Source organism: Echeneis naucrates, chromosome 22, assembly GCF_900963305.1.
Source record: "Echeneis naucrates chromosome 22, fEcheNa1.1, whole genome shotgun sequence".
Classification (NCBI taxonomy): Eukaryota; Metazoa; Chordata; class Actinopteri; order Carangiformes; family Echeneidae; genus Echeneis; species Echeneis naucrates.
In genome coordinates, this window is record NC_042532.1 from 8,138,076 (window position 1) to 8,152,248 (window position 14,173).

At 41.7% G+C, this 14,173-nt stretch overlaps 1 protein-coding gene across 3 annotated transcripts in view; it reads left to right on the forward strand.

Annotated features, from left to right (window-relative positions):
- The window catches only part of col12a1a (collagen, type XII, alpha 1a), a 50,519-nt gene that overhangs the window by 19,776 nt on the left and 16,570 nt on the right, over nt 1-14,173 (forward strand). For 2 of the 3 annotated variants that reach the window (XM_029493073.1, XM_029493075.1), the window contains exons 18-39: nt 207-356; nt 431-550; nt 639-803; nt 926-1,072; nt 1,236-1,375; nt 2,062-2,191; nt 2,714-2,850; nt 4,376-4,505; nt 4,591-4,730; nt 4,982-5,114; nt 5,332-5,355; nt 6,106-6,245; nt 8,028-8,157; nt 8,348-8,487; nt 8,575-8,704; nt 10,639-10,781; nt 12,198-12,327; nt 12,489-12,631; nt 12,772-12,901; nt 13,455-13,574; nt 13,700-13,846; nt 14,015-14,131. In XM_029493073.1, the coding sequence (XP_029348933.1) occupies nt 207-356; nt 431-550; nt 639-803; nt 926-1,072; nt 1,236-1,375; nt 2,062-2,191; nt 2,714-2,850; nt 4,376-4,505; nt 4,591-4,730; nt 4,982-5,114; nt 5,332-5,355; nt 6,106-6,245; nt 8,028-8,157; nt 8,348-8,487; nt 8,575-8,704; nt 10,639-10,781; nt 12,198-12,327; nt 12,489-12,631; nt 12,772-12,901; nt 13,455-13,574; nt 13,700-13,846; nt 14,015-14,131 (2,886 nt within the window). The remainder of the gene's footprint in view (nt 1-206; nt 357-430; nt 551-638; nt 804-925; nt 1,073-1,235; nt 1,376-2,061; nt 2,192-2,713; nt 2,851-4,375; nt 4,506-4,590; nt 4,731-4,981; nt 5,115-5,331; nt 5,356-6,105; nt 6,246-8,027; nt 8,158-8,347; nt 8,488-8,574; nt 8,705-10,638; nt 10,782-12,197; nt 12,328-12,488; nt 12,632-12,771; nt 12,902-13,454; nt 13,575-13,699; nt 13,847-14,014; nt 14,132-14,173) is intronic. The other variant, XM_029493074.1, reaches the window with a different exon arrangement.

Sequence of the window (14,173 nt, forward strand, 5' to 3'; positions counted from 1 at the left end):
ATTGCTTACATGTCCTTCTTTAAAAATGAAATGCTATGTGATGAACTTTTTTCCCCCTCTTTCCTTTCCCTCTTACATTTCTTTGAACACCGTATACATCATTATAACTCAGAGCACACCATTTTGTGAACATGACAGCTGAACTACATCTCATTTGAAGCGGTCTCCTTCATGGATTTATGACACATAAACTTCTGCCCTCTCAGATGTGACGTGTAAGACCACCGCACAGGCTGACATTGTATTGCTGGTGGACGGTTCATGGAGTATTGGACGTATCAACTTCAAAACCATTCGTGGCTTCATTGCTCGTATGGTGGGAGTCTTTGACATTGGCCCTGAACGGGTCCAAATTGGTGGGTTTACTGGTCAACTAAATATTGGGAATAATTGCTTTATTGGGTGGGCCTAACCCGTTTGGTACTTACAGGTCTTGCTCAGTACAGTGGAGACCCCAAGACTGAATGGCACTTGAATGCTCATAAAACTCGGGACTCACTCCTCGAGGCTGTGGCTAACCTGCCCTACAAAGGCGGAAACACCTTGACTGGTACTTCCAATTTGTCCATTTGTGTTTTTCCTCATGAATGAGCTGAAGTTGCAATCATGATGATGAATGCATCTTGTCTTCTTTGCAGGTCTGGCTTTGCACTACATCCTCCAGAACAATTTCAAAGAGAATGTTGGGATGCGACCTAAGGCTCGAAAGATTGGCGTGTTGATCACTGATGGAAAATCCCAGGATGATGTCATTATCAGCTCTCAGAGCCTTCGTGATGATGGCATTGAGTTATATGCCATTGGTAAGGAATTTTTTTTTTTTTTTTGACTTGCACATTTGACACATATAGGAGACATTGTGTGAAGTATTACTCCTATATGTGTCAAATTACCAATAGCTGTTGACCTAATTCTTGTTTTTTAGGTGTGAAGAATGCTGATGAGAATGAGTTGAGGTCCATTGCCACTGATCCGGACAGTATTCACATGTACAACGTTGCTGACTTCTCCTTTCTGTTGGACATTGTGGACAGTCTTACTGAAAACCTGTGTAATAGTGTCAAAGGCCCAGGTAGGTAGAAATCAACATCAGAGCGTTCAGCAAAGGAAGCAACCACAGCAGAATGTGTAGCTGCTGTAGGAGACGATCTTTCACATTTGCTATGACGATGTATAATGTTCATTGAGTTGGCCTCATTTACAGTTTCTATTTTTCAATGCCTACACCTAAACAGGAGGTGCACCGGATGCTCCCACTAATCTGGTAACATCAGACGTGACGCACGAGTCCTTCAGAGCCACCTGGGTCCATCCAGAAGACTCAGTGGACCGGTACCGCGTGGAGTACATGACTATGTCAGGAAGCCCAATGCAGGTATATCTTGCCATAAAGTCCTAGAACACAAAAACAGTCCTGGCTGCTATTAATTCAATCAGACACAGCAGTGAGTCTGGCATGTGTCCCTGTGGGGGTATTAAGTGGATACGGGTTAATGGGTAACTCCAACCCAAGTGTCTATTTCTAGCTCCTGGGAAAGATTATCATCCTGTGAGATGATTGGAAAGCAAATTGTGACATCATGAGTGAAGGCTTTATTACCCAGCTGGGTCTTGGCTCTACAATGAGCAGACTAGATGCATTTTTTTTGTCTGAATTGAATTACATGCACGAGATGTTTGTTTTTGTCCAGCAGTTCCCATGCTTTTGTTTAATGGCAAATGCATTGGAGCAAGGTTACATTATTGTTTACGGATCTGTAATTGAAGCACATGTTGAGTTTCAGCCCAGTAAAAAGCTGTCAGAGGTTTTTCTGGTCGAAATTGGAACGCTTCAAATAATGTCTGTGCAGTAAATAGAGCTTTTGATTGTTTTGATCCTAATTTGATTACGGTCCCCTCAATAAAAACACCCTTGTTTATTTTGAGAAATGTAATGCGGACATTCAGATTTTAGCTGACATGTTTTAATCTGGAATGAAGGCTTGTGTTCAGGACATTATACAGGAATCCGGCAGATTATTACATTAGTGTCAATCCTCTAACTATTATCTCTGTTATTAGGTGTTTGTGGACGGCACTGAAAACACAGTGGTCCTCCGGAAACTCAACCCTCTGACACAGTACCAGGTCAACGTCTACTCTGTGGTGGGAGAGGACAACAGCGAGCCTCTCACTGGAACCGAGACTACATGTATGTCTTCTCTTTCAGGGGTGTAAACCGCCACACCTCTTTTGTTTATTTAAAGACACTGGGGAGCAATGCATGGTGGACATTTCTGACGGGAATGCAAAAAACCTAAATAAAATAGGCTGAAGGGTCTTTGATCGCTCATTTTCGATTGGCACTGTTGTGCTAATTCTTGCTTGCTAAATGTGGCATGTTCCTTTGCTGGAAACACAGACGAATGGGGCTGTTGGAGAGGTGCACTTAAATATCTTGGTCTTGTTAGTAAAACCATATGTGGATACAGAAAAATCTGTTACAGTAAATCTTTATTAGATGCAAATTCAGACTCAAATGACATGATTTCTTTCTTTGTTTCTTTTAAGATCGTGTTAATTGTTGTTTTATGGGTGCTCTTTTAAATAGCAAAGATTTAATAGCCCTATTTAGTATCTATAAAACCACATATAAAACCACACTGATCATAGGGCTTGTGCGGACTGAATGACCCTGGATAACGATCATTTTATCCCCCTGCTTCTCTTTCAGTACCCCAGCCACCTGCAGGTGAACTGAGGGTCCGTGATGTCACCCATAGCACCATGAGGCTTATCTGGGATGCTGCTCCTGGTGATGTTCGCAAGTACCTTATAACCTACAAGCCTGAGGATGGAGAAGCTAAGGAGGTGTGTTTCATTAGAGTGTGTGTGTGTGTGTGTGTGTGTGTGTGTGTGTGTGTGTGTGTGTGTGTGTGTATATATATATATATATATATATATATATATATATATATATATATATATAAGAAGTCCATGTTTTCATGATTTATTTTCTTCCTGCTCCTTCCAACATAACTTGCATTGAGATTACTGAGGTATTAGGTTTGATTGTGATGAATTTATATAGAGGTTTTCTGTCTGATCCTGACCAAGTAATGGAGACTGCAGCTGGTTGGTTGCACACCAGGGAATTCTCTGGATTCTGGTTAAAAGATTATGAAACTATCAGAACATGGGTTTCTGGGGGTTAAAGGGCAGTTATGGTGGTAGAGAGTGAATGAACACTTAATACTTGCATGTCCCCTTTTGGGAGTTCTTGGGCTTCAGCAGTGAACTCTGGTGTGCCATTTGCTATTTCCTAAGCCATAAATCAGGTGGAGGTGATCCTCAGAGCCGCTGAGGTGGAAACACACATGTGAAAGTGACTCATGGGTTGAGGATGTGATTGTCAGAAGTAGGAAGGAAGGGCCTGTTGCCCAGAAAGTAGCAGAATGTCATGTCTAACCTTATTATTAGGCGAGAGAGACCATTAAGTGACAGTTTGCCACTTAGAATACAGACTATAGGACATACTCCCTCCAGGTGAAGCTTTTTGCAGGGTTTTATAGTCCTGGGAGACAAATAAAGTGTCTGTTTTTACTTGCAACTCAAATGAAAATGTGGAAGATCAGACAAATACGCAGCAGCTGTTAATAGATACTAAGAATAAATCCCCTTATATCAGTTTCTCAAGATTTGGCTATGAAAAGTTAATGGAAATAAGAACAATAAAACCAGTGCAGTATTTTTTTAAGTATTCCAGGTGTTTGGTCAAATGTTACAGCTTGTGGTTGCCTTATTTGTTATCATTTACACTAGAAATAACCACAGTTTTATATCTTCTATTCAAATTTCCAAATGGTGTTGTGAGGCTCGTATTACCGCTGTTCCCAGTGGACCTGGAAACACATGCTGAGAACACAATTTCTGCAAGACCTGGCAAAATTTGTCTTCAGAGAAAACAAGTTCTTAACACTTTCAAATTGAATTTGCAAATGCAATTTGTTTTATGGTTAGTGGTTAGCGCTGTTGCCCCACAACAAGAAGGTTTGCAGGTTTGGTTCCCGGCCTGGGGCCTTTCTGTGGGGTGTTTGCATGTTCTCCCCGTGCCTGTGTGGGTTTCCTCAGGTACTCCGGTTTCCTCCCACCGTTAAAAGGCATGTTAACTGGTGACTTTAAATTGTCCGTAGGTCTGAGTGTGAGTGGTTGTTGGTCTCAGTCTGTCTCTGTGTGTTGGCCCTGTGATGGACTGGTGACCTGTCCAGGGTGAGCTGGGATTGGCTCCACCACCCCACGACCCAGAAACGGATAAGCAGCAGATGAATGAATGAATGAATTTGTTTTATTAATTTGACGTGATGATATTTAACAAGTGTATTTCATCGCTCTTCAGCTGGAAGTGGGAGGAAGAGTTACCACCAGAGAACTGGACAACCTGATCTCACAGACCGAGTATGCTTTAGCTGTTACTCCAATCTATGACGAGGGACCAGGGCAGACGATGTTAGGATCAGCAATCACTGGTAGGAATGGAAATTATTATTATGATGATGATATAATCTTGCTAATATACTCATTTACAATAACATCTTTCTCTCTGCTCTGTAGATGTGGTTCCTGCTCCGAAGAACCTGCGGTTCTCAGAAGTTACCCAGACCAGCTTCAGAGCCACTTGGGAACATGGAGCCCCAGATGTCGCTCTGTACCGCATAGGCTGGACTAAGAAGGGAGAGTCGAACTTCCAATATGTAAGATAAAAACCAGCTGTCCTGGAAGTTTACATTTCTAATAAATAAATCACAGGTATTGGAATTTGACTGAAAGCCCATTACTGTGAAAACCTCCACTGGTGACAGTTGGAACATCTAAAAAACAGACTCCTGCACAAGTCCAATTATAATCACTTAAAATGGAGCTAGCCTTCCTTGTCTTCGTTTTTATTGGCAAGAATTTTGGTCAAGCACCTTTCCTCATGTTGTGTTTGTGTTTTTCCCATCAGGCGATTTTGAACAACGATGACACAACCCACGTCCTGGAAAATCTGGAGCCAGACACGCCCTATGATGTTTCAGTCACTGCTATCTATCCAGATGAATCAGAGAGCGAGGATCTGATGGGCACTGAGAGGACGTGTAAGAGTCACACATTCCTGCTGCTCTGTGATGACGACAATTCATCAATCATGTTACTTAAGACAATTTTACTCAGTTGCTTGACGGAATTTGTATTGGATCTCAACTGAAGACGAGGCCGATGTTTGAGCTTTTGATTTTATCTTGTGGAAATATGCTGAGTGAAATGTTCAGTTAAGGGTATGCCCATTATGCCTTTCCATTTCTGCTTCTATAGTGTCCAGGGGTGAATCTAGACGTGGTAAGTATATTTGTGGTAAAGCAAAAGGATGCCTTTTCTGTCAGTTAATGAGAGCATGTTTCATTCGTAATTGTCATTAAATCCCTGTCCCTGTTCATTGGGCCACCATCATTTCATCATCAAGCAAAGCCCTTAACCCATCCATGGCTCCAATGATGCTACAAGCTCACATATGTGGTTTTATTGTGTGTTTGTCTGTTCCCATCTGCGTGTCCTGTTGTCTATGCCATCCATCCCAGGGCTGTTCATGAGTATGCCCCTACTCGATCAAATGAAATGGGTGAAGTTGAATAATGCATGCCCTACAAAACAGGGATTTTAATCTCTGTTTTTGAAGCCCATTCCATGATCCATCATCATCTGTTCATCCATCCATCCATTCATTGCATTCATCCATGCATTTATCAGTCCATTCAGTGTCATCTTTCCATCAACCCATGATTGTTTAAGAGAATCCACCCCTGCTTTAGAAAAGACAAATCCCCAAAGGTGTCTTTTCTTCTTTAAAGTGACGGTCCTTAATACAAATGGGTACACCTGCTTCGTTGTACCATTAAGTACAGATGCAAAAGGAAATTCTTTTTTGATGACAAGTGAGTAAAGAAGGATTGATGTTATCATGGGCTGACCAAGGACCGTGTCTTTAAAAGATATTTTAAAGGAAATCCATGGAGAGAGCCTTCGCCATATATGACAGTTAAACATTTTGGCATTGTTGTAGTTGTGATTCATGTGTCGTACGTTTTCCAGCACCTAATGCACCTCCCACAAACCTGGTTGTGTTCAACGAAACCACCACTAGTCTGAATGCCAGGTGGAATCTAGCTCCAGGTCGTGTCCAGAACTACAAGATCACCTACGTCCCCACATCTGGAGGCAGGAGCCAGACTGTAAGTCAACACACAGACGCCTGTGAATGCATGCAACACAAGTTAAAAGCTAAATTTAATTGTCTGTGGATGGAATTCAGGTTGGTTCAAAGCACACTGTTAACAGCCGCCCATACTCTTCTTCTGCCTTCATCTTTGCTTCAGCTGAGCATGACTTGGCCAGAGAAAATATCGTAACTTATGAGTCTGTTTCCTCCTACAGAGCAGCTTTTCCACTAGGCCATAAGATGTGTATAGCTAAGCATCTGCCATTATTTTATTTTATTCTCAGTCAGATCGCTTTATCTGTCGTTTGGCTTCAGCTGTATTGTGGACAAAAGCCTTCCTAGTTTTTCTAAACAATTTTTGACACTGCTGACTGTTACTTGCTAGCCATGCACTTCTGGCTGCTTCAATGAATGCATAAAACGTTTTGGATTACAGTTGAATATTTGGTTTCAATTTGCAGTCAGACATTTCTCATTACTTCCTCAAGCAAGAAAGCGACAAGACAGGCGAATGTTAAGCAATGCTTATGCACACAAGATTAAAGACATATAATCACACTAATAATCTGTAAAACATCTTTAATCAATGCTACATGGGCCAACCATTTTAAGTGAAAATAAATTCCTCCTGACTGCTTGGCATTTATGAGATGTGTGGTGTTCCTTAACAGAGATGCAATTCAAATGTCGTAAAAGGTTCACATGGCATATTATGATGCCTGATAATATAAGAGCTCCACAAACATTCATTTCAAACATCAGTGCTGCAAAAGTTGTTCTTGTTCTGAAACGAGCTATTTTATCCAACATTGGTCACAGGACAGAAGACAGCTAAAGATTTAGGCCGGTTTTCTTATGGTATAATTTAACCCTTCAGCAGTTTTTTACAAGACACAGCTCGCGTCGTGGCGGTCATATGTGACCATCGGTTTCCTATTAAAGAAGGAAGGCCTTGATGAAATGTAGTTGCACTGATTGCTTGGGTGATATTACATTGAAATGCTGATGGAAAACTGGTAGTTAACAAACAAATGTTAGCCAAATCTGCCAGGATTTCAACAACAATGACTTGTCCAGGGTATTTTGTATCATATTGTCTGTTTTTGCAAATGCCTGACACATTTTTTTTATTCGTGTACAAGAAAATAAAACTGCCAAATGATTAAGAAAGCTTTTGAGATGATCAAACAAATCTACAAAGGTCAAAAATATTATCATTTTCATGCAAAATCTACATGCAAACAAACTTTCAGAGTTCAATTACATTTATATATCCTAGACCTTATAGCATAAGCCAGAAACAATGAATAAAATTCATCACCAGTCTTGACTGTTACGACAACTTATCCAACTGTTTCAGCCATCAGCATGGAGATTTATCTTGGCCAGTGCACTCTCCACCAACCATATCCAAAAACAATCAGAACTCCTCCTCTGATATGTTCTTGTATTTTTCAGGTAGAATTCTTTCCATCAGGTTATTGACATCAATTTAAGACATCCATGGAGAGTTGTTCAACTCTTTCCATGAAAAACATGAAAAACAGATTAAACACTTTTTCCATGAGCAGTTACTGGAGTTACAAATAGCTGTTTTGAAAGTAAGTAAGATATTTTCCCATTTGATGAGGGGAATACAAAAGCTTTCAAATAAAATTAATAGATAAATGAACTTTTAATCAAGTAAATTGTAAACTTGTATAACTAGAGCAGGCAAAATAAGGTTCACGTGCATTTGGTAGCATCAGTGACTGGATCAAAGTAAAACTTAATTTATTTATTGTTCACCAAATAGACCCAGGTTGGAGGGAAGAAGAATACTGTCCTGCTTCCTAAGCTGACACCTGACACAGAATACTCCATCGCCGTGGTGGCTGTTTATCCCCAAGGAGTCAGCAGAGAACTTAACGGCGTTGGAAAGACCAGTAAGTTGTCTTTAACTCCTCAAGCGACAATGAGCTATAAAAAAAGACAGTCACTTTTTACAGTTTTAGTGTGTACTGTCCAGTCATTTAGTATTGGAGCTGGAAAACAAAATGTAATAATGTCATAATGTTAATATATTATTATATTATCGACGTGTATTAAGTATATCATATCTTCATCTCACGGCAGAGCCTTTGGGTGGTGTTAGGAACCTGCGGGTTACTGACCCCACCACCAGCACCCTGAATGTCCACTGGGAGCCTGCTGAGGGAAATGTGCGTCAGTACAGGATCTTCTATGTTCCTGCAGCTGGAGGACAAGAGGACATGGTAAAGAGGAGGATAACTCTACACTGTCGATACGACTATGAGATGAAATAACAAGGCTGATAAATGTCTTGTGGTGCTTCCATTTAGGTCCAGGTCTCTGGCAGCACCTACAGCACCGTGCTGAAGAACCTGCAGTCTGATACTGTCTACACTGTCACTGTGGTTCCTGTCTACTCTGCCGGAGAAGGACAGCGCATGTCCGAGAATGGCAAAACATGTAAGCATTGTGTGCATATAGTCACTGGAAGAGGTGACAACCCGCAATGGTCATCCATCCAGATATAGCGGTGAAAGACAGATATTAGACTTTAGTATAGCTCATAGCGCAGAAGAAAACCTCTGAGAAGGCAGTGCTTTTCTGTTTTTTTGTTTTTTCCCCACCAAGTCGGGAATTCATTCATGCCTGTCCATCGTGAACTTATTGGCCTTAGTGTTTGGCTTACTCTTGTTGTATGTCAGAGGTCTTCAGTAAAGCACTCAGTCATATCTGACTTTTTTCATTTAACATCCAAGACTGTTTAAAGTCTGTGATCCAGGCCAGACTGAACAAATGTCCTGGATTCACACAAAAGCCACGTTTTAAAAATAAAATGTAACATCGGACAAAACATGCAATAACAGTATTAAGCTCAGGCAGCTAGGTCTGAACTACGTTGAAGAACAGCGACTTTTCATTTTTTTCCCACAAAATTTTGAACCACCTCCCTCTGCTGCATGTGAGTCAACATTTTGCGGGGTGATTGCGTAGGAAGGAATTCCTATGGCTTGGCAGCATGATAATGGTGTCTCCTCTCTCTTTACCGTAATATTGTCCATTTATAGGTTGGAATGGAGGGTGGTGGTCAGGATAATAGTGGGGCTGGGGGGGGTATATTGAGTAATTGGCTTTCCTTCGGGAAAAAGAAATGGAAGAGGGGTTTGGAGATGAATAGAGAACATTATATGTTTTATGGCTCCCAGCTCACTTGGCTAAGGTCATGCTCCATTCCTGCTACCGTTACCCCCATTTTCCCTCCTGTAGCAATCGTCCGTCGTGTTTAGTGGCTTTTATTACTAGGACAAGCTAACCAAAACTCATGTACTCTTCAGTATACGCAGCATATCAGACCGTACTGCTGCAGAACTTTCTACCACACACTTTGTAACTTTTGTGGAGAATACACTGCTTCAGTTTATTCTCATCTTATACATTCAAAGGAAAGCTCTCTCCTCACCACTTGACTAGCATCAGTAACAGACTGTTAATTGTGCCATCAAATTCAAAGCAGCTTCCTGGGCCACAGGCTTCAGTCTGTGAACTTTTAAAAGTACGGAAGCTTGCTCACAGGCTCTTGCCCACTCTGTTATTCTTCCCTCCATTTATGGGGTTATAATAGGAAGCAGCACAAAGCTTCCAAACATCTGCTTTGGTTCTTTAGAAAGCAAGCTTCACACAAGGTTCCACGTATGTCTTGTATATCCTTTCCATTAACTTTCAGGGCACTGACAGGAAGCATCCTGTTGATAGCAGTATTGTTAAATAATGTCTTTAACTCATCCCCTTTGAGGATCCTGGGGTGTATTTTTCCCATTTTAATGAAGCATTCTCATGTAGCCATTGGGCCACTCTAGCTGCCTGCAAAACTAGCCTAGAACATGTTTTGACAGCTAAAACGATGAATGGCAGGAGATTCACAAAGGTGACATGTAGACACTTGTATGTACCTGCTTAGAAGCTGCATGTTTAAAAAACATGGAAACATAGAAATATGTAAACAGCACAGAAACACAAGTAAGAATAAGTGCATTGTAACTCAATAAGAGGGATTTAAGTTCACAAAAGCTTTAAAAGTGAATGTGAACTATCAGTGTAATTGTTAGTTTTGTAAGTGCCCCTCTCAATTTACAAGTACCTGACCTACACAATCTGTTTTAGTCTCATGTCTTATCTCATCCATTCCCTCTGCCTGTCAAACCCACTCTGTACAAACAACTTATGTTGCCAACCTTTAACCTCCTCCTGTCATCACCCTCTCCTCTGTCCTATGATCCTCTCATCAACCACTTCTCACAACTTTGTACCCTCTTCTTTTTGCTCTACCTCACCCTGACCCTCACACTAACCTTTTATGTCTTTTGCCTTACCCTCAACCTACCCAACATTCTTTGCAGTGGAGCGTAGCCCGGTCAGGAACATCAGGGTCTTCAACCCCTCTACCAACACTCTGAACGTTCAGTGGGAGCCTGCCACAGGCCCAGTCCAGCAGTATCGGGTTGTTTATTCACCTCTGACTGGCACCAGGCCCTCTGAGTCGGTGAGTTTCCATTCACTGTCTGGGGAGAAATGTAGCTTTGCATATTTGGGTACAAAGAAAAACACATGCACAGTAGATAACCCAGATTTAAAAACATTATTTATTCATTACAACACAAGAAAATATCTATTTCATTTAATCAAACACACAAACACTGGCAAGTTAAGAAGGAAGTGACTTAGAGAACCCCAGATTGGAGGTGTGAGCATATGTTCCTCAAGCAGTAACTAATTTACAGTAAACTGTGTGTCATTAAGAATAAAAGAGCCTCATCCTGAACTTTGAAAAGCAACTCATTAGTCTGTTCACCAAATGGTGCAGCTACTGCCAGCAGAGCTCTATTCTTTAGCAAACAACGTAAGTTTTAAAGCAAGACTTGTTCATTAAAGCCGGAATTCTTGAATCCAATATGTGGCATCTGGCACCCACATCTTCATGTGCAAAGAATTTCTGGGATAAAGAATCCACAAATATCTTTTGAAGTGTTAACTTAACATCGCACCATTAGCTTTCCTCGGCATCTGCCAGAAGGGCTGCACCATTAGGACTCTAATGACATGTTCTTTGATGAGTGAGGGGTATTCCATTTTATTGACAGAAAGGTGCACTTTATCCCCATTTGTGAGCACATTTATGGCAAGTTTGAGCCTTTTCCGTGGCCGGAGTCATGGATGATGTACGTCAGTGGCAACATGCTTCTCAGTTTGAACCATCTAATTTAACGCCAAATGGAAATTTTTAGGATGAACCGGCTTTGCCAGTGTCATCGTTAGGTTCAACAGGTTTTTGATCATGAGGGACTGGGGCAGACTGCAAATCTACAGGATACACAAAGACTGATATTGTAGTAAGCTGATTTTCTTACTCAACTTTGGGTGAAGTGTTCACATGTGGTGCAGTCTCTCACACTCAACCCTCCTCCATTGCAAAGGAGTTCCTTTCTGTTGAAACCTCCAACTCAAGTATTTGTCCCTCCCCCAAGAGGTTATCAGCAGGCCAGAGCCCTTTGACCTTACTCTGTCCTAACTAAGTACAGCGGAAGCAGTCATTTTTCTAAACTTTCAGGCTGTGTTGAACAGCAGGGCCAGCTGTGAATCACTAAACCTGACCTACTTCTACCACCACCGCCATCACCAAACATCAAAGGAATATTTGGTGCTCTCTTTCACTTAGTGTTGACAGGCACGATGATGTTCAGTAAAAGGGAGGTATTGGAGGCCGCGTACAACATGAGCAGCTGTCAGCTCAGAGGGCAAAAGGCTTTCCTTGAGTATATATTTGCTGAGGGATCTTTGTCATGTGTGCACCCCTCCAAATTTCATCGTGTTTGTCTGTTTTTATTAGCTGAAAGTGTCATGAAAGTCTGACTGAAAGTCCACCATGTGGATGCCTGACATGTTTGGTGTTTTTGCACAGGTTGTGGTACCAGGGACCACCACCACCGCCTTGTTGCAGCAGCTGCTCCCAGACACTGAGTACAACGTTGGAGTAGTTGCCCTGTACAGCGATGGAGAGGGCCCCAGTATCAGTGATGCTGGGAAAACATGTAAGAATGTGGGCTTGTTTTATTAAAGACCATCCCTGAGAAAAAAAACAATCCACCAACAGCCTCTATACTTTATGTGATCCTCAGAATGTTCATGTAGATCTAATATAACTGCTTCAGTGATTAAATATTAACTTTTCTCCTAATTTTTCCATGCTCAGTGCCCCGTAGTGGCCCAAGAAACATGCGTGTGTACGACCCCACCACCACCACTCTCTCTGTGAGCTGGGAACACGCTGAAGGTCCTGTCATGCAGTACCAAATTACCTATGCACCGACCATCGGAGATCCCATTGAGGAATATGTAAGACTGTGTATACTTCTGCATATTGAAGTTTAATTCACTTAATTCCTTTAAATTTTTGACTAAAGTGCTGAGCGGTGAACTAATTTTTATTAATCTACAATGCCCCTGATATGCCTGCTTTCCCTTTCCTCTCATAGACCACAGTCCCAGGAAACAGAAACAATGTGATCCTGCCGAACCTGGATCCCGACACGCCTTATAATATCAAAGTGACTGCAATTTATGCTGACGGACCAGGAGGAGAGCTGGAAGGGAATGGACGCACAGGTACAAACTGTTCTGAGTGTTCAACGAGGTGCATTACCGTGCTGCTGTCTATGCGAATCAGTCTCACTGATGCATGCACACATGCACTCACTGGCAGAACATCTGAATAGAATAGATCCATTGATTAGGATCCTGAATCATTGGGGCGAAAATGGAATAAGTGAAATTCTTGACTTTCCATTCAAAGCCAAAAGGCCAGAGAATTATGTGCTGGCTGTACTCCAGTAAGGGAGAACTCTTGCAGAGTGGTCCAGCGTCTTGCCAAATTGTGTCTCAAAACAAAAGACATCCTATTAAATATCGCAATAACACTGTGCTCCCTGAGGCACTTTTGTTCTTTTTCTTTTTTTCATAATTGCAGTAATGTGGTTGAATTTATCATTCCCTTGATTGCACATTGTGATATGTTACCCATAATTCAATGGACGTAATAGGTTTTAATATAGTAATTATCCCGCTGACAGCTCACTAACAAGGAGTTGACTGAAATCCAAAGTATCTGAGTCCATGTGCAATGACCTGAAGCCTTTGTTTACTGTACTGTCTTTTTCAGTGGGTATGCTCGGCCCCAGGAATCTCCGTGTTTCTGACGAGTGGTACACCCGCTTCAGGGTGTCCTGGGACCCTGCCCCCTCCAGGGTGAATGGGTACAAGCTTATCTACCAGCCTGAGGGTATGGGTGATGTTTTTTACGTGGATAAAGTAAATCATTTTAGGAGAAAATGCTTTGCAATCTCTTACTACACAGGACATTGCATTTCTTACAGCCATACTGAGAATAATAATGTCTGCTTTCAGGCTCTGATGAGTCCTTAGAGGTGTTTGTTGGAGACGTGACTACCTATCAGCTGCATAATCTGAGACCTGGAACCACCTACGACCTGAAGGTGCTGGCACAGTACAACACTGGTTTCAGTGAACCTCTGATTGGTGAAGGCACCACATGTAAGTGGATAAAGCGACAACCTGTTCCATCCATCCAACATCCAACATCCAAAAGGGCCTGAAACTAAACGGATGATTCCAGTGTTTAGTGGTACATATTAAAAGCTGCAGGTTTTTAAAAAGCCAGAGAAATATTTACCAATGCCACACTTGCTTGCCTCCCTTTAGTGTACCTGAATGTGACGGACCTGACCACCTACAATGTCGGTTATGACTCTTTCTGCCTCCGTTGGGCACCTCATAGAGCAGCTACCTCCTACAGACTGAAAGTGGCTCCATTTGACAGTGAGTGTTTTTCTCAGTTATAAAGAATAATTAAATTACACA